Source organism: Lepisosteus oculatus, chromosome 19, assembly GCF_040954835.1.
Source record: "Lepisosteus oculatus isolate fLepOcu1 chromosome 19, fLepOcu1.hap2, whole genome shotgun sequence".
Classification (NCBI taxonomy): domain Eukaryota; kingdom Metazoa; phylum Chordata; class Actinopteri; order Semionotiformes; family Lepisosteidae; genus Lepisosteus; species Lepisosteus oculatus.
Genome location: NC_090714.1, coordinates 16,469,287 through 16,487,492, shown reverse-complemented (window position 1 = coordinate 16,487,492; position 18,206 = coordinate 16,469,287). Strand labels below are relative to the sequence as shown.

The following is an 18,206-nucleotide window of genomic DNA, read 5'->3' as shown; positions in this document are numbered from 1 at the left end:
CTGTAAAAACAATATATGCAAAATGTGCATAGGTATATACAGATTGAGTGTCCAAAATAAAGTACAATGGAGCAACATGCTGTCCATAGACGAGCAAGTGGAGGGCTATCTGAATGCTGCGTTTTGCACAATTACATTAAAAATTAAATACCAACAGCGGCCCGTTGCACAAACCAAGATTTTCTTTCCTTACACATTAAACTCCAACGTACTCAAATACATGTGACTAAGACGCGCGTCGCCTCTTTTTCGTCCCTTATCTGGGGGACGTTTAACAGCTTCTCCCGGAGACGACTGAGCGCTGCCGTGTTCCTTCGGGATGAGAAATCTACAGTATTCCTGACAGAGGGCGCCCTCAAGCACTAGGGCGGCTGCTTACGTTTAACGCTCAAGTTACACGTTGTACGAGGGCTATCGAAACAGATCCAGACAATTCGCCCGGCTGGTGTGTGTGAATTTCGTAAACCTAACAAAACCAAAAAAGAAAAGAACATTTCATTGCTATTTACTGTGAATGCAGCCGATGGGGTCGTGCGTCTTTATTCGTACTTTCGTGATTAGTTTCGTCATATACCCTCGTTGTAGTACTAACAACTCTGGAAGTCTGAAACACAACTGTGACGCACTCAGTTTTATGTTTTAGGTAAAGTTCTGTGCATTTCCGGAAAGTCAACTGTTCTGTTGCCTGTTCTCTCCTTCGGTGTGAAACCTCCCACTGCTGAAAAGCTCTTTCAGAAACCCGAAATTCAAGTCGGTAGTGCTAACTACTGTACTTCCCTAAAGATAGTGCGCAGCGTGCTTTCGAGTCGGCGTGTGAAAAGTTTTACGCCTTTTCCTTAAGCGTAAGAAAAGCTTTACGGTTACTGCACTTTGATCCCGTTTTTGGTATTCATTTTCCCTCGAATGCCAGTATAGGAGAACATTTACTTCTGTGGAGCGTGCCCGGTCGAGTATCGGGATCCTAGCGCGCCGGACGGACTCCCATAGTGTCTGAGCGCCGCTTTCCTGTTGAAATGTCGGGGCTCCCCGTGCTGATCGGCGGTTCGGAGGTGGATGAGCTGCTGCGGTACCAGGACCTGGTGCCGCGTCTGGAGGCGGCTCTGGGCCAGTTTTCCAGCCGCACCGGGGAGGTGGTGCAGCCGGTGCGCACTATTCTTCCCCTGGAGAAGTACAGCGGGTAACCTCGGCCATCGCACCTGTTTATTTCTTACTTTATTCATAGCCAGCATTTCATCTCGGGGTGTTATTGTAATCCTGATAACGCAGGATGAGCCAACAACAACAAAAAAAAGTTTTTTGAAGGGAGTAACTTGAAGCGAAGAAACGCGCGACTTAACAATTATGAATGTCGCCTCAAAGTCAGACCCACATTTGTATTTTTTTTTTCAAAACGTCTTTCAACAAAAATCAGGACAGTAACAATAGCGACCCCCTCTGCATCTTTACAACCTGCTGCCGACCTCGTCCAAAAGCTGCGTGCGGATCTGTTCTATAAAACGTCTTTATCTCCCGGCGTGCAGGTATTTAGGGGTGATGCCCGCCTACATCCCGCAGGATGATGTTTTGGCCACCAAGATGGTGTCGTTCTACCAGCGGGGTGAGGGCTCCTCCATGCCCAACCACCAGGCCACAGTGCTGCTGCTCGACCCGGAGCGGGGCGCCCTGCAGGCGGTGAGCGCGTGTCTGAGTTCGGCCTTCCCAGTGCTCCGCTGTGCTGGGCTCGGGGCCGGCCTGGATGAAACCGGAGCGAGGGCAGCGAGGCTCAGCCCGTCCCCAGGCACTCTTCTCCCACCCTGACACGGGTCCCCCCCCCCCCGTACCCCTTTCCGCCTCTCGGGGTGCGGCCTGCTGCGCCCCGGAGGGCGGGAGCGGAGACTCATTCCCGCGTGTCCCGCAGGTCCTGGATGGGAAGGCCATCACGGACAAGAGGACGGCGGCCGTTTCCGCGATCGCGACCAAGGTAAGGGGCCCGCTCGCCCGGCTGCGGTTCCGGAACCCGGGCCCGGGGAGGGCCGGTGGGGCAGACGGCCGCTCGGGGGGCCCGCTTGGCTCCTGAAACGCCCCGCCGGCAGGGTTGCCGCGTCCGATGGCCCCCGGGCCCGTTGGTCCAGGCGGCTCGGGACCCTCCCTCGAGCTCGCCCCCCGTCCTGAGTCGGCCCCTCTCGCCCGTGTCCCCGCAGCTCCTGAAGCCGGCCCGGGCCGACGTGCTGTGCCTGCTGGGCGCGGGGGACCAGGCGCTCAGCCACTACGAGGCCCTCACCCAGATGTTCCCCTTCAAAGAGGTGAGGCGGGACGGGCGCCGCGCCGCGCGGACCAGCGCCGTCGCCCCGGGCGCCCTGGTGACGCGGGCGTGTGCGGGCGGCCCTAGGTGCGGGTGTGGAGCAGGACGAGGGAGAGGGCGCAGGCGCTCGCCGGCGCGGCGCGGGGCCCCGTCGCGGTCTGCGGCTCGGCGCGGGAGGCCGTGAGGGGCGCGGACGTCATCGTCACCGTCACCATGGCGACGCAGCCCGTGCTCCGGGGGGAGTGGGTGAAGCCGGGGGCTCACGTGAACGGTCAGTGGTCGCCCTGGGGCCGGGGGGGGGGGGGGGTGGACCTTTCTGCATTGCCTTTCCTGTTCAAGGACAGGTGCCGCCGTCAGCACGTGTGAAAATACGGAATATTTAGATTTTTTTCATGGTTATGTATTTTACAGGAGTCATGAAAAACCTTCAAATACATTACTGAAACAAGCTCAAAACCTTTTTCTCGGTTCAGTGTTTTGGCTGGTTTGAGAGCAGTTCCTGTTTTCCTTCCCCGTGTGGTCCTGAGCTACAGCTATCGGGGCTTTCCCCAGAATGGGAGCACAGCCTTCGGAAACGAACGTAATGCCACTTGGCCGCATCGTACCGGTTAGTAGGTACGATGGATCAGGACAAAACAGCAGGACGAGGGGCCGGAGGAAAAGGAGAGGCCGGGAGGGCCGGACTGGGGGCGTTTCGTTAGAACCCCCTGGAGGAGAGCGGGCAACTGGGGCCCGGAGCCCCTGGAGGAGGGCGGGTAGCTGGGGCCCGGAGCCCCTGGAGGAGGGCGGGTAACTGGGGCCCGGAGCCCCTGGAGGAGGGCGGGTAACTGGGGCCCGGAGCCCCTGGAGGAGGGCGGTAGCCGGGGCCCGGAGCCCCTGGAGGAGGGTGGTAGCCGGGGCCCGGAGCCCCTGGAGGAGGGCGGGTAACTGGGGCCCGGAGCCCCTGGAGGAGGGTGGTAGCCGGGGCCCGGAGCCCCTGGAGGAGGGCGGTAGCTGGGGCCTGACCGCGGGACGCTCAGCTGTGTCGCTGTGCAGCGGTGGGGGCGTGCCGGCCGGACTGGAGGGAGCTGGACGACGCCCTGATGCGCAGCGCGGTGGTGTACGTGGACAGTCGCGAGGGGGCGGCCCAGGAGTCCGGGGACATCATCCTCTCCGGGGTACGGTACAGCACCCGACTTCGGCCTTCCCCTGCTAACCAGCGGGCAGAGCTGTTTCAATCATGCATGCGCCTGGTGCTGTAATACTTTCCCACTACGGCAGACGATTGCAGCTCCAATTGTCTTACCTTTCCTCCACTCTGTCTCTGCTCTGGCCCTGACGTCACGATTGTCCCCCAGTCTGTCTCTGCTCTGGCCTTCACGTCACGATTGTGTCCCCAGTCTGTCTGTGCTCTAGCCTTTACGTCACGATTGTGTCCCCAGTCTGTCTCTGCTCTGGCCCTGACGTCACGATTGTCCCCCCAGTCTGTCTCTGCTCTGGCCCTGACGTCACGATTGTCCCCCCAGTCTGTCTCTGCTCTGGCCTTCACGTCACGATTGTGTCCCCAGTCTGTCTCTGCTCTGGCCCTGACGTCACGATTGTCCCCCCAGTCTGTCTCTGCTCTGGCCTTGACGTCACGATTGTCCCCCCAGTCTGTCTCTGCTCTGGCCTTGACGTCACGATTGTCCCCCCAGTCTGTCTCTGCTCTGGCCTTCACGTCACGATTGTGTCCCCAGTCTGTCTCTGCTCTGGCCCTGACATCACGATTGTTTTCCCAGTCTGTCTCTGCTCTGGTCCTGATGTCATGATTGTGTCCCCAGTCTGTCTCTGCTCTGGTCCTGACGTCATGATTGTGTCCCCAGACTGTCTCTGCTCTGGCCCTGACGTCACGATTGTTTTCCCAGGCTGAGGTGTTTGCTGAGCTGGGGGAGGTTCTGAACGGAGCAAAACCAGCCCTGCGTGAGCAGACCACCGTCTTTAAATCCCTGGGTGAGAACGGGCACGCTGGGTAAATGACAGACTCTGTAGCTGTGGGCAGAGGCTTGTTCTTATTGATCCGCGATTAGGCTGTAAGGGCTCTGGATGTCTGTACAGCAGAATCGCTCTCACACTGTCAGATGAACAAATATCCCGTTGAAGCTGCTCTAGGGTGTCTCAGTCAGGGCCCCGCTGTGCTCTGTGTTGCAGGGATGGGGGTTCAGGATGCTGTTTCGGCAAAGCTGGTGTTTGACGGCTGGAAGGCCCGGCACTGAGCGGACTGCAGAGCCCCAGCGAGACTCCAGCAGCTGGAGAGCACTGGCCAGGAGGAGAGCTGGCGGCCGACACCACACGCTCTGTCGAATCCCTCGGGAGCTGTGTTCTCCACCAGCGCGCGCACATCAGATTTAATTCAGAAGCGCTGAAGCCTATTAAAGGATAAAATCCTGTTAAGTTTAAATTATAACCCTCTTCATTAGCGGAATCACAGTCTTTCTTTTCCGGCGCTTATTGCTTGAATAGCGGAAACTCAGATGGCTGTAACTCAATGTGATTTAACTTGAATAGGTTGCCTGTTTGCATCTGTTCATTCACTTCTCACAACGCTGCCCTCCGCAGTGCAAGACTGCAAAAAAATCATCTTCTAAAAACGTGTCTGTCTGCTGTCATTTGCACGCCGAAGACCAGTCACGAATCTCAGATATAGCAGAATTTACAAGTGTGAATGGCACTGGGGTGGCTTTTATTTGACAAAACCTGATTCATCAGCTGGATTTATTGCTTCTAGAAAGATTAATTATTAAACATGGATAGAAAAGATGTAACAAGAAGTCCATACTTAGGCTAAACTACGTAATATGAATAATACATGAGTTTATATTGTCAGTCTAAAGTACTAGCTAATCATGGTTGAATCTTGTACTTTGCCTACTCTTTATGAGAGATCAGTGAAGGATGTGGGACTGTAAACTCAGATTAAGATGCAAGTGGCCTTATCGGAGGGTGTTTATCAGCGCTAATCTGGGGAACACTCAGCAACATGGGAAAATGGTGACATTCAGTGATTGCTATAAATCACTATGGGTGCATCCAGTCTAAAATGAGAAATGTTCGAAGTTTGTAAGTGCACCACAATTTAATCTTCTCACCAATAGTGATGGCTATACCACCACTCGAAATGATTAAAAAAACAGTGCTTTTAAAAATATTGAAACACTTTTCTTCCCTATTTTAATTAATGAATAAAGTGAATCAGAATGTGAGAATGTGCTTTTCCCTCAATTTCTGTTGATGTGTAATTCAGATCAGATTCACCGAAAGTGAAAATGATAAAATATATAAATCAAAGCATCAGCTTTGAATGAAAATAGGTTCATCTTACGCAAATGTTAGAAACAGTCACACAGAAGCTGAGCACTCCCGTTTATCATCTTGGGTGATGCACAAAATTCACTGAATACCTGTCTTGAGGACAGAAAGAAGGAGCTGTTTTTAATTCAGTTGGGTTCCTGTAAAGGTCCATCACCATAAAGCCACTCGTCCTGTGCAACAACTGGAGAAAACCAGACACCATCATTCGATGTCATCAGCACTCATTCTGAGATGTTTTTTTTAACGTTATTTAAAAAATAAACTACTTTGGCTTCTGCTTGCTTGTCAAAAAAAGGATATCATCCAACAAAAGAATAAAGCCATTTTCAGTCTTTAAGGTGAGGTTACCTAAAACATAATAACTACAATAAGGTAACCTGCTGGCATATCTGTTTTATTATGGAAGTTTCAAGATACGGACTATAGATATGAATTATTTTTAATCTGGCATTTTTTCAGAAAATAAAGATTTGGCGCTAATGGCTAACTGCTGGAGCAGCAGCAGCAGGAGGTCTTCAGCTGGGCAAGAGGGAACAGCACCTCGCCGTGACCCCCACACGCTGTCCCGCTGGGGGTCTGAGTTTCTATAGTGCATTCCCAGTCCCTTCTTGATGTTTCCAGCCAGGAGCGTCGGCTCTCACTCTCCCAGGGTGCCAAAGTCCAACCGCCGAGCGGCCGCAGTCGCTGCTGGCACGCGAGGGGACCCCCTCGCGGCTCCCCAGGACACGGAGCTGATGCAGACCTCTCGCCTGTCCCCCTGCCCCTCACAGCGGGCGGTCCGCGAGCGCGCCGGGCTGCCGCAGGGCCTGCTTCCTGCGGACGGCGGCGTCCAGGATCTTCTTGCGGGGCCCCAGCTGCACGCGGATGCTTTTCAGGTCGTCGTCGGAGCAGAGCATGAGGGCCTCCAGGTCCAGCTGCTCCCGGCTGAAGACCGGCGTGAACTCCACCAGGCCGAGGGAGGCCAGGAAGGCGGCCAGCGGGGACGTCTCCTCGTCTTCCTCATCCAGCCCGATGTCCTCCTCGTTCCAGGGCAGCTCGTCTCTGTCGCCCTCGTCCGCCAGCCCATCGGTATCCGACTGGAACAGCTCTTCGCGGATCCTGAAGCCCATGTCCTCCAGGTCTCCTCCGTAAGAGATCTCCTCAGGCTCCGTGTCCATGTCCAGGGAGAAGTGTTTCCTGAAGACCATGTTCCCCAGGCCGGGCCTCTTGAAGATGGACTCCTTTATGGGCTTGGGCTCCTCCCCAGACTCCTCTTCCCCCTCCTGCCTCCATCCTCTCCCGGCCCCCTCCTCCTCTTCTTCCTCGCTCTCGTCCTGCTCGTTGAAGACCTCGAGGAAGCCGGGGCGCCCGGCCGAGCCGTTCTCCTGCTTGACGAAGATGACGTTGCCGTCCCCCGGCCGCTCCGCTGGGGCCGTCCTGCTGTCCTTCCTCCCGAACTTGCGCTGCAGCGTCCCCTTCAGGCGGGCCGTGAGGGAGCCCGAGGCGTCGGCGGCGATGAGCCTGGAGAACTGCTCGCCGGCCCTGCCGACGCTGCCCGCCCCCGAGAGCGAGGATGAGGAGGATTCGGACACGGTCCCCCAGTCGCGCTCCTGCCTCTTGCTCATCCTGCTCTCGTGCCTCTTCTTGACCTTCTCACACAACTTGACCCTCCTCTCCGCGTCCCTCGCCGCCTGCTCCTTCAGCTTGGCCACCTTCCTGGGGTTCTGCGAGCTCTGCTGGGAGGCCGCGCTGTCCAGGAAGCGCACGCACTCCATGCGGTCCTTGGAGGCCGCCACGTCCATGGCGGTGTGGAAGTCATTGTCCAGGGCGAAGAGGTTGGCCCCGAAGTTCGCCAGGAAGTTGAGGATGTACAGGTGGCCGTTGGAGGCGGCGTGGTGCAGAGGTGTATTGCCCCAGATGTCGCTCCTGTCCGGGTCTCCCCTGGAATCACACAAGGAAACAGCGAAAACGACGGATTGCCACTGTTTCTACTGCAGCCTACTGCACCACCCAGCTAACGCCACTCCAACGATGCGCCATCATCAGCGTCACACCACAGTAAGCAACGCCAATGGAGCAATGGAAAACAGGGAAGAGGAAACGGGAAATTGGGCAACAGGAAAAGGGAAACAGGAAATTGTCACTGACATTTTCGCCGTAATAAGGTTTAATTTTGGTTCTGCAAGACAGTAATGAAAATTATTGGATGTTTAGTTGGATCAACGGCCGTGCATTGATGCACTTTTATATAGCTCACAGAACGATGTCGTTCTGTCGGCCTGACAGCAGGGGAGAAGGGAGCTCTTCCCTCTATCCCAGAGTTTGCCCAGTGTGCTGACCAGGGGACAAGCTTACTCAATGCAGCTTCCCTACATTTCCTCAGAATGCAGCCGGAGGAGCAGTTTCTCACCCATCCCCCTGATCTGCTGTGCAGTGGGGCTGCAGGACGCCTGTGGGGGTCAAAGAGGCCCCCCTCCTATATGCAGTATGTGAAGGGCTTTGGGGGCTTTTGGAAAGGGTTATACAAAAGATAAATATCCGAAAGCAATTGATTATCCTACTGATTTTCCAATGGAAACAGCTTTTATCACGGTAAGGAGATCAGGGTTGTTACAGTATGTTTGCATGTGACAACCGCCGAATACTTAACTGGTGAGGTATTAAGAATAAAGTCCTCATGTATATTATCTACTGGCTTGTAAAATGCCCGCTAGGTGATAGTCGCTTAGCAACTACACAAATGTCTGTGTGAGTCCTGCCATGGACAGGTGTCCCATCCAGGGCGTATCCTGATTTGCGACCAGTGCTTCCTGGGATAGGCTCTGGGCCAGCGTGACCCTGAACTGGCCTTCATTGAAATTGATGATGATGATGATGGTGATGATAGTGATGATTCTTGTTAACTATGTTTTGGAAAGACACATCAACAAACTGACAACTTTTTCCAATTTTAAAGAGAAGAATAAAAACATAAAATAAAGTAATTAGCTGTTACACATCATTTATTGTTCTTTCACCCTCATTACATTAATGTTCACTAAAATACTTTTTAAACAATGTAAGATCTTTTCTGTTATAATGACTAAAATTCTCTCTGGCTCTCTCCTGCTACAGTGTGAACACATGCGATTGAAAAGCTGCAGAGTAAAGTCTCAAACCTCTCTGAACTGAAAGAGCCCTTTGTGTTGTTTGAGCATTATTCTGTTTTGCTTGATTAGATCTCTGGCATCATTCAGCTCCTAAAAAGCTTCAGCTCCCAAAAAGCTTTGCAAGTGACGCAAACTGGGGCGAGAGTTTTTAAACGATATTTCACGATACAAACGCAGCAAAAAAAAAAGCCATTGTAAAATATGTCAAGGCTTCAACAGGCTGATGTGGTCCTGCAACAAAATCCCAGGAGAAAAGTATGTTTGTTGAAATGATATTCTGTTGTTTCAGAAAAAAACGATGTTTGATCACTTTGCCCGTGTGATTAAAAAGCTGCACTGATAACTGCTGAAAGCTGTTATATACAGCAGGTGATAATCTCACAGCAACCTTTGATACCTGCCCGTGGTGTCCTTTCGCGTTTCTCAAGCTTTGACAAACCCACAAGTACAAGTGACACCGGCTGCACGGTCCCCAGATCAGTTCCCCCACGCGTTCACTGGTCTGGGCCTCACGAGAGCCGCGTGCGGCTGTACCATCGCCACCTTCCCAGAGATCAGTGGATTCCCTGGGAGAAAGCGCGAGGAAGGAAGAGCCCAGCTCTTGTCTTGGGGTCCGGATTGCTTGACCTGCTGTTGGAAGTTCCGGGTGTTTGGAGACTGAACTGAGTGGAGTTGAAAACTGGAGGAACTGGTGAACAAAAAGAAAAACCGTGCAATGCAAAAACAAAGAGCTCAGCTGACCTTGCTAGCTAAGTGTCTAGAACTCTCTGTGGTGACGTTATGTCTGTGTTAGAGCACTGAGGAAGTGTCTTCTTGCAGGGTATAAAGGTCTCATCCCATGAAGAGACTTTGCAGGTATGTGCAATACCACCCACCCCACCCACCTTTGAGGAAGCCGACGTGAGCAACTCCGTTCTGTTTTTGTTCTGCCTTCTGTTTGTAGGCTTTTGTTTCTGAGTGTATTCCCTTTTTTTTCATTAAAATGGGAAGCGCTTGTTTACAGCACTTGGGGGAGGCTGGTTTGATGGTCGCTGATCGCAGTATAACTCCGGCATCATTCTTGTCGGGTCGTTTGGCGAACGGAAAATGAAAGCACCAGCTACACGATGTTCAAGGCGTTTAAATTAACGTTAAGTCACTCGCGCCATCCGCTTTCTGATCGAAAAACTCTTTCAGCACCTGCTGAGATACCGTTAGATTGAAGTCAAACAGATCAAAGAGATCACAGGCGGAAGAGATCGATGAAGGGGAAACCGGCCGATATAATATTGTAAAGTATCCCGTAATAATATCCTGTACATCGTTAAGACGCTGTGCGACAAAATCAACGTCCGAATACATACGGAATATTTTAGAGAACATTAAAAAGTAAGGAGGGGGTGAATATAAGTACATTTGACATATTATTGAAGCATAAGTAGGAGGAAAAATACCATTTATGTGATCTCTATTTGCTGGAGAACAGAATTCACATCGTGAATATTTTTAATTAAAAAAATCTCTTGATGGATTTTTTTTTGTTTTTGAGAAAACTAAAAGCTTTTTGACACTACGCAAAAGGGAAAAAAAAGTTAAAACTACGTTGTATTCATACATGGAAATGGGACTTTCAAGCATTTTGCACACAAAATATTAGTTTAAAAAAATAAGGGTAGGTTTTGCCATTCGTGGTCTACAGAAGTGTACTTTTTAATCCTGTCTGTCCTCTACGGTCAGGTTTTCTCTGGGGTTTCGCCCCGGTGAGTCGCCTCACCGGCCGCTCGACGAAACGGATGCCGGCTCCTCGCCTTACTCACCCCCTGCTGCAGATCAGCTGCAGCGCCTCGAGATGTCCGTGGAAAGCCGCCCAGAGGGTCGGGGTCATGCCGTCCTCATCCGGGGTGTTCAGATCCTTCCTGGTACCCTCTTTCAGCAGGTCCAGATAGCCATCGATGGCCGCTTTATGGTACCTCGTAGACATGATGACCGGTGCCGCTCCTCTCTCTTTCTCAGCTTGATGGCGAGACCTCGGGACACAGACCAGCGCCTCTACCGCAGGACGCCTCGCATGATCGCCCCCGCCAGCCTGGAAAACAAGAGTCTCTTCAACACCAAGGGCTGAAGATAAAGGCCGAGTCGCCACCTCCACCTGCTGGGCCATAAATCGCAGGCAAAGTCCATCTCTCCTGGCTCGGTGTGCATTGAAGGTGGCGCAAATGGGGAGACGCCAGTTTGTACGGCGAGGACTTCATCGATCCGCTCTTTGCGGTGTGTTACAAGAAGGAGAATGAAATTCACCCTCTCCCTCCTCTTCGACAAAAATCAAAATATAATTGTATCACATATCGAGACATGGAGTGACTTGATCTGTGTTATATCCAAGGAGACATTACAATAAAATAAGATATCTATTTTGTTTCTTTGACTAAAGTCACTTTTTGAACGAGAAAAACTAAAAAAATAATTTAATAATGTTCTAGTTAAGGCTGTAACTACATATGACTTAATAAGGCTTGTTTTCTAACATGTATATGTTAGAAATAATAGGTTTAGTCCGTGCCGAAAACAAATTCCACACCTGAATAGGAATAAACCTATTACTTGTTCCTTTCCAGCCTACGCATGGTGACACAGCTACCCACCTGAACTATGTTAGAAATATATACATATTACTTAATACCGTACGTCTTAATAACCCATGATTCAACTATGCACACAGTCATATCTTTCATAACAACAAAATTGCTGTATGGGTTTTAAAATTCTATTTTAAATATATTAATAGTTGAGTTGAACAGGCTCGCCCTGAAATAAGTAGCTGCTGTAATTAAGATGATGCGCCTCCGCTCCGACACGCACGCAGATCTGGAACCAGGGGGTCTTAATTCCTCCGGGTTGTGGGAACAGTTTGTTCTGTCTGCTCAATGTGCTCATTAAAGACGTGAGGTCAAAGGAGGAGCTCTTTTCGGTAGGTCAGTTAATTCTCTTGTTATTATTGTACCACTCCTACAGATGAGCCTACAGTGCCGCCATTGTTACACTGTCGGCTAGCCGAGATCATTGTAGGATTACACCGTTAAGAGCCTGGCTTTAACACAACGGAAAACATTGCTATTCACGAAATACTTTTATTTCGCAATCAACGAGTCGCCCTACAGCAATATAAAAGCAAACTACACAATGGTGCAATAGACATAAGTAATAAAGTTACCCACAACAAAATATAATTCGTGCAACATGAATTCAGCACCAACCAACCCCTTTAGACAGTACTAGTATCTCCATTAGTATGGAAGACAGTGGAAGTGAAATGATCTAGGGTAAACCAAAGTTTCTTTAAAAAAAACTCCCAAAACGAAATATTTAAAATTTTCTTTTGACAAACGCAAAAAAAAAGAGCAGGGGATATTAAACATAAAGAGATTTGACGGAGCTGATTCTAATTAAAATATTCGCCGCGAATTCGGCTCCTCTTGTTTTTTTCTTCCGCCGAGCCAGTCGTGGCTAGTGAGGTGTGAATTCTTCAGCCCTTACTTGTGGAAAAGCCGGCCCTGTCTGGGCTCCCTCGCCTGCCTGCGGGACAGCCCGGGCCCGAATCAGTACCGGGACTCTCCTCTGGGGGGCGCTCGCTAAAACCCACGTGACTCGAGGCTGCCCGCAGAAACCCAGACAGACCCGCACCCTCAAAAGACCCCAAGAAAACCCCTTAACAGCACCCCAATACCTCGCCTAATGGCTCACCCTGATGTTCCCAACCTACACTACTTGTCTGACTTTTTTTTTTAAGTTGCATGTTTTTTTTTTAACTTCTTGTTGTTGTTGTTGCTGCAGCTGTTCTGTGTTTCTGTTTCTGTTGATTTCTTTTACTGCCTTTGTATCGGAGCCTAAGTGCAAATAAGCATTTCACTGCGCTGGGGCAGGTGACAACTAAACTGAACGGAACTCGCGCAAACCCGCTGCCTCCTGCTCAGTTTCTCCTGGACTCCCGCAAGTCGGACCCGAAACACCTGTATGTCGGGGATCCCTCCCCCCTCCTCCCCGCCCTACAGGACACAGAGAGCCATCTCCGGCGTAGCTCCTCCTCTGCACGCAGGAGGAAGCGAGGAGGGAGGGCCGTTTGCCGCAGTCAGCCCGGGAGCGGAGAGGAGTTGGAGCCGGTGGTGTTATACATGCGCCCTGGCCAGGACCGCGCCGAGATGTCGCCCCCGCCTCAGCAGGAGGAAATGTCGGAGCCCCCGGTGGCCGCCGTCGGCCTGCTGTCTTATGAGACCCTCGTACACGCCGTCGCTGGGGCTGTGGTAGGAGACTCGGGGCAAACTGGACGAGCTGAGCTCGGATTTCAGGGTCTCAACGCGTCTTTATGTACTTTTCACTTCAACGCCATCGCGCTGGTGCCAGAAGTCTCGGAAAGTCATGTTTTAGTGCGAGTTTTTATCTGACCGGCGCCTAGCTGCGGGTTCTGTATCCGGTCTGCGGACCGAGACAGAGCCCCGGCCAGCGTGCTTCACGGTAACACAAAATACAAACTACCGCATTGCTAAATACGTCAACGCAGATGACAAGCGTCTCATTGCAAAAAGTAACCGTGCCAAGGTCTGATCGTTCAGGACCTTTTTTTCTTTCTTCTTTCCGCCCCCGAGCGGAAAAAGCCCCGTCGAGGGGCGGGTTGAAAGTGCGGGCTGTTCCGTGTCGGCGCTAACCCCCCGCCGCTCCGTGCCTCCGCAGGGCAGCGCGACGGCCATGAGCGTGTTCTTCCCGCTGGACACGGCCAGGATCCGGCTGCAAGGTGAGACGGGCAGGGGTACCAGCAACGCTTTCGGTTCAGACCAAACTCTTGACCAGCACAAGACCCAGACCCGCCGCGGGACAGCTGCACTGTGCTGCAGGTGCCCCGTGATCACATGACCTCCTGACCTCATGAACCTGGGTCTAACTGGGCACAGCGCCCACTGGGGCCATGTCTGTTCTGTTTGAGGGCAGTGTTTATTTTGCTTTGTTCTCGTTATTGTTCTGAAAGGGTTAAAAGGCGGCTCTGATGTTAACTGAGGGTGATTTTTTATTAAAAACAATTTGACTTCGGGAGGGTGAAAGAATGGGCACTGTGTCGGTCTTTATTCGAAGAGTCCCCCAGCGCTGAGGCTCTGCTCTGAGCTCTGAGGGACTGCACACTGATGGTCAAGTTCCGGCCGCCGCGGTGACGGTTTTGTGTGGCTGGTCACTTTCAGTGGACGAGCACCGGAAGTCCAGGTCCACTCCCGTCATCCTGGCCGAGATCGCGAAGGAGGAGGGGGTGTAAGTACAGCCGGGGTCGGCGTCCGGGGCGGCTGGGGGGGGGTCTCGTGACGAGCCGGACCTGCCGCAGGGCGCATGGTCCCCTGCCTCCCCCAGGGGGAGGAGGCGCTAGTGAGCAGCTGCTGCGCTCTGGCCAGGGACTGCGTTTGCCCACAGCAGCGCAGGTCGGCCATGGCGGAGAGGGTAGTTGGTCGGGGGCCGCTTTGTCGCGGCTCGGGGGGGCCTGAGCCGCCGCGGATGTGTGACGCCTGGGAGCGGGCTTTCCCTCTTCTTCCTGCAGCCCGGCTCTGTATCGCGGCTGGTTTCCCGTGATCTCCAGCCTCTGCTGCTCCAACTTCGTGTATTTCTACACCTTCAACACCCTGAAGGCCCTGTGGGCGCTGGAGAGGGGCCGGTCCCGGCCGGGCAGAGACCTGCTCATGGGCTTCATCTCGGGTGAGAGGGCGCCGCCCACAGTCTAGACAGAACTCGCGTGAGCCGAGAAGAGGTTGTACTGAAGCCAACGTGTGAGGCGTTGGTTTCTGCAGGCTGAACTCCCAGCCCGGCTGAGCTCACGGTGTCTTTCAGGGGCCGTCAATGTCCTCCTGACTACCCCCATGTGGGTCGTCAACACCAGGCTGAAGCTGCAGGGAGCCAGGTTCAGGAACGAGGAGCTTCAGCAGACTCACTATAAGGGCATTTTCGGTGAGCCACCCTGTCAGACCACGCCGCGTGTTGCCTTGGCTTTTAAAGCTGGGCCTGACATGAGACCACATGAGTCAACTCCTGTCCTGCAGGCACTGCGTAACACAGCCCCCCCCCTGTCTCTCTAGATGCCTTCTCCCAGATCGCAGCCCGGGAGGGGCTGGGGGCCCTGTGGAACGGCACGCTGCCCTCCCTCCTCCTGGTCTTCAACCCCGCGGTGCAGTTCATGTTCTACGAAGCGATGAAGAGGAGGGCCGGCCGCGGCCGCAGGAAGGTGAGAGGGCCCCTCGCCCGCCCCTGTCAGCTGCAGGCCCTGCCACTCGATCCCGAGCCCCAGGCCCGACGGGGAAAGAGCGGGAGCTTTGATCCACTTGGGAACGCAGCTGGTATGAAGACGAGGGTGAGGACCAGCCACGGTCCCTGGGAGCCTAGCAGCTGCTGGTATGTTTAGCTCCCGTGATCTCGGAGCCACTTCATCGAAGGGCAGTTCCAGGGCCCCAAAACAAAATCAGGGTTTTAAGGAGGGCAGCCACAAAGCCGGCGGGACTGAGGGCCACCCTCGTGTGTGACCTCTCCATTTCCAGATGCCCCTGCCGGGCGGTAAGCTGCGAACACGGCTTGAGTGTGTTTCTCCTCCCCCTTCAGATCTCATCGCTGGAGATCTTCCTCATGGGAGCCCTCGCCAAAGCCATCGCAACCACCGCAACGTACCCGCTGCAGACCGTGCAGGCCATACTGAGGGTAAACAATCGCCTGCTTGTCGCTCTTTGTGTGGACCGTCCTCCAGATGGCTCCGGGAGGAATTCTGAGGGAGAGGGCATCTGGTTTCTAAGTGACAGAGAGAAAGCCGAAGCAAAACGCAGACGAAACCCTTTTAAGCTCTCGAGGTTTGGAGAACGAGAGAGGGCACGGGGGTATAGAGCACACCAAAATAATTGGGGACTTTTTTTTTTAAATGTACACCTAATAATATACTTTTTCCTCTTCCTTGTCCTGCTTGGCTCAGAGAAGCCTGTGTCCATTTCATTTTTAAAAGTAAAGTAAATTTAAAGATAAATAAGGGCGTGACCTGATAGTAAGATGGACGCAGATTCTGTGCACCTTCTCCTGGTCAAAGATGTGGCATTTCAGGTCCGTCTCGCTCTCTCCCTAGTTCGGACAGTACAAATCCGAGGCTGGGAAGAGCCTCCTTGGCAGCATCCAGAATGTGGTCCACCTCCTCATGGAGCGCATCAGGTAGGTATGAGCCGGAAGGGTGGAACCAGTACAGGTGCTCTGCAGGTCCATGGACAGACAGAGCCTGGCAGCAGTGTGGGGGAGTGGGCAGCTGGGAGGTTGCGGGTTCAGATCCCTGGGGGAGTCGCTGCTGAATGTGGACGGCTCTGACAGTGTCCAGCTGTATAAATGTTAAGTCGCTTTAGAGGAAAGTATTAGATAAATAATAATCCTCACACAGGACAAAAGTCTCATGAATGTGGAAGTTGGGGCTGACGAGAGTCGATCCGGGGTGTTCCTCCCGCCTTGCCTTACCTTCCTCTTCCTCCTCTTCCTCGTCGCCTCTCCAGCAAGCAGGGGGTTGCCGGCCTGTACAAAGGGCTGGAGGCCAAGCTGCTGCAGACCGTGCTGACGGCCGCCCTCATGTTTGTGGTCTACGAGAAGATCACCGCCGTCACCTTCAAGGTCATGGGGCTGTCCCGGAAGGTCAGGCGCTGACCCGCGGGCCGGGCCCAGCCCGCCCGCTGCAGCACCGACAGGAGAACCTGCCCCGACGCCTTCCCACAGTCCCCCCCTGATCGATCCTCATCTGCCTCCTGCTGTTACTGAAGCCCTGAGAGACCCTGCGGGGGCCGAGACCTCCTGTGTCTGCGCTCTGAGCTCTGCGAGAACACGGAGAACTGGCAGAATACGGATCCTAAACTGTGAAAAGGAAAGAGACTCGTGCCGGGAGTTTGCAGTGATTTGCTGCATCTTTCTCAGGCACGGGAAGAGCAGAAAGGAAGGGGTTAGCACAGGCATGACACGTTGAAGCCTCACACACTGTAACAAGAGTCCTGCTGCACCAAGTCTCTTTATCTCAAGACAAGTCCTTGAAGAAAAGCCCTCCTGTCCACAAGATTGGCGGCTGTGTTTCTAAACCTGGTTACTGCAAAGACAAAACACGACGTGCTTATGTGGCTGTTTATTCTGCGTCAGCGGGGCTCAGCATCAGTCTGAGGAAAACCAGCTTGGTTAGAGAGCTCCTGTAACGAGTTTGTTATAATCAGACTGACCCCCAGACACACAGGCTGAGGAGACTTGGCAGTGATGCTGTTGCTACTGTAGGTTACAAATCTGTAATTGTATTACAGAGTGAACCGTTGTCACTCCTGAGTTAAGCCTGAGCAGTTAACTGTCGATAACATATTAACTGGCCTTAGATTTCCAGCGGTGATTTTAGAATGGAGGAGGGCATTCTGTAAAAGGAAAGCAGTTTGAACTCCCATGTACAGAATGTGTAGTTAAAAACAGAAGTTGGCTTTGGTAGAAAATCTTATTTTTTGTGGTCTGATTCTCTTTTTTATTTCTGGTACGATGGTAAAAACTGATAAGATGGGTTCACACAGTGGAAGAGAGCTCTCGTGCATGCGTTTGCGTCTTGCAAAAATGTGGTCTAGTACTGAGGAGTTAGGAGGGGTGTGGTCTGAGACACAGCTAGCAGCAGGCGATCTCGGGCAGAAGAACGCGCAGGTTACAGTATAAACCAGAGGAGGCCATTCACTCCATCTAGTTCAGTTGACCGTTAGTAGTGTATTGATTTGAGAACCTCACCCAGCTGTTTCTGAAGGAAACAAGGCTTCATTTGAAGTGCCAGTACTGTCCTGCCTTAAGTGCACTGTAGCAGAATGCTTTATATTTTTAAAGAACAGATGGATGGGGATCTGTGAATTGAGTGACACAGAAACGGTACTGAACTCTGGTGGGCCAAGGGAAGTCAATAATTTCAGACACTACCGTCATTAAGTGCCACTGTGTCTAGTTTTTGTTTTCCCCGCAGTGAAGAAAACAAGATCGTTTTCCAATGCGGACTCTGCGTTGTAAGGGGGTTATCACTGTACGTGCTGTTGCTTATTTCGCTTAAAATTTAATTTAGCCCGTTAGCCGTGGAACAGAACGACAGACACTCGTGCATCCTCCACTCTGGCCAGCAGAGAGAGCTCCGGTTCCTTAAATAAAACTGCGCTTGGCGTGGAAGCGTTGTTAGGTTACTGAGCCAGGCTGTATTGTCTTGCTTGGAATTTTTGTATAGTTTTACAGATTTGCATTAAATATGCTGTACTACTGAATTGTTAACACAATAATTTGTGTGAGACGTTGTCCTTCCTGATCAAATCTAGTGAAGTGTTGATAAGTAATATTGCAGGTCAGTATGATTTGCGATTCTGAGGCAGGCTTACTGCTGTGACCACATTTGCAGTGCCTTGTGAGTTGTCATTAAAAAACCCTATACAGCTCTAGCTGTACTCCAACATGTCTAA

The 18,206-nt window shown here is 52.4% G+C and overlaps 3 protein-coding genes across 3 annotated transcripts; 2 read left to right on the top strand and 1 right to left on the bottom strand.

The window, feature by feature from the left end:
- The first annotated feature begins 391 nt into the window (after window positions 1–391).
- crym (crystallin, mu) lies at window positions 392–4,600 on the top strand. The gene is made up of 8 exons (XM_069180788.1): window positions 392–1,177; window positions 1,521–1,671; window positions 1,898–1,960; window positions 2,181–2,282; window positions 2,369–2,552; window positions 3,317–3,438; window positions 4,165–4,249; window positions 4,448–4,600. The coding sequence occupies exons 1-8, from the start codon at window positions 1,014–1,016 to the stop codon at window positions 4,510–4,512; spliced, it is 936 nt and encodes a 311-aa protein (XP_069036889.1). The 5' UTR covers window positions 392–1,013; the 3' UTR covers window positions 4,513–4,600.
- A 1,102-nt stretch (window positions 4,601–5,702) lies between these two features.
- anks4b (ankyrin repeat and sterile alpha motif domain containing 4B) lies at window positions 5,703–11,136 on the bottom strand. Its single transcript, XM_006637340.3, has 2 exons — window positions 10,533–11,136; window positions 5,703–7,528 (listed from the first exon to the last, which is right to left on the bottom strand). The coding sequence occupies exons 1-2, from the start codon at window positions 10,874–10,876 to the stop codon at window positions 6,373–6,375; spliced, it is 1,500 nt and encodes a 499-aa protein (XP_006637403.2). The 5' UTR covers window positions 10,877–11,136; the 3' UTR covers window positions 5,703–6,372.
- Window positions 11,137–12,749: 1,613 nt separating this feature from the next.
- Window positions 12,750–18,197, top strand: slc25a17l (solute carrier family 25 member 17-like). Its single transcript, XM_069180787.1, has 9 exons — window positions 12,750–13,013; window positions 13,441–13,501; window positions 13,941–14,007; window positions 14,288–14,442; window positions 14,575–14,691; window positions 14,820–14,965; window positions 15,337–15,432; window positions 15,845–15,927; window positions 16,257–18,197. Exons 1-9 carry the CDS (start codon window positions 12,885–12,887, stop codon window positions 16,402–16,404), a joined length of 1,002 nt encoding a protein of 333 aa, XP_069036888.1. The 5' UTR covers window positions 12,750–12,884; the 3' UTR covers window positions 16,405–18,197.
- Window positions 18,198–18,206: the final 9 nt, after the last annotated feature.

Coding starts and splice junctions, on each gene's coding strand:
- crym (XM_069180788.1), top strand. CDS start 1,014: ATGTCGGGGCTCCCCGTGCTGATCGGCGGTTCGGAGGTGGATGAGCTG. Junction 1,178..1,520: donor CCCCTGGAGAAGTACAGCGG/GTAACCTCGGCC, acceptor CCCGGCGTGCAG/GTATTTAGGGGTGATGCCCG. Junction 3,439..4,164: donor GGGACATCATCCTCTCCGGG/GTACGGTACAGC, acceptor TTGTTTTCCCAG/GCTGAGGTGTTTGCTGAGCT.
- anks4b (XM_006637340.3), bottom strand. CDS start 10,876: ATGGCCCAGCAGGTGGAGGTGGCGACTCGGCCTTTATCTTCAGCCCTT. Junction 7,529..10,532: donor CAGCTGATCTGCAGCAGGGG/GTGAGTAAGGCG, acceptor GTGTGATTCCAG/GGGAGACCCGGACAGGAGCG.
- slc25a17l (XM_069180787.1), top strand. CDS start 12,885: ATGCGCCCTGGCCAGGACCGCGCCGAGATGTCGCCCCCGCCTCAGCAG. Junction 14,008..14,287: donor ATCGCGAAGGAGGAGGGGGT/GTAAGTACAGCC, acceptor TTCTTCCTGCAG/CCCGGCTCTGTATCGCGGCT. Junction 15,433..15,844: donor CCGTGCAGGCCATACTGAGG/GTAAACAATCGC, acceptor CTCTCTCCCTAG/TTCGGACAGTACAAATCCGA.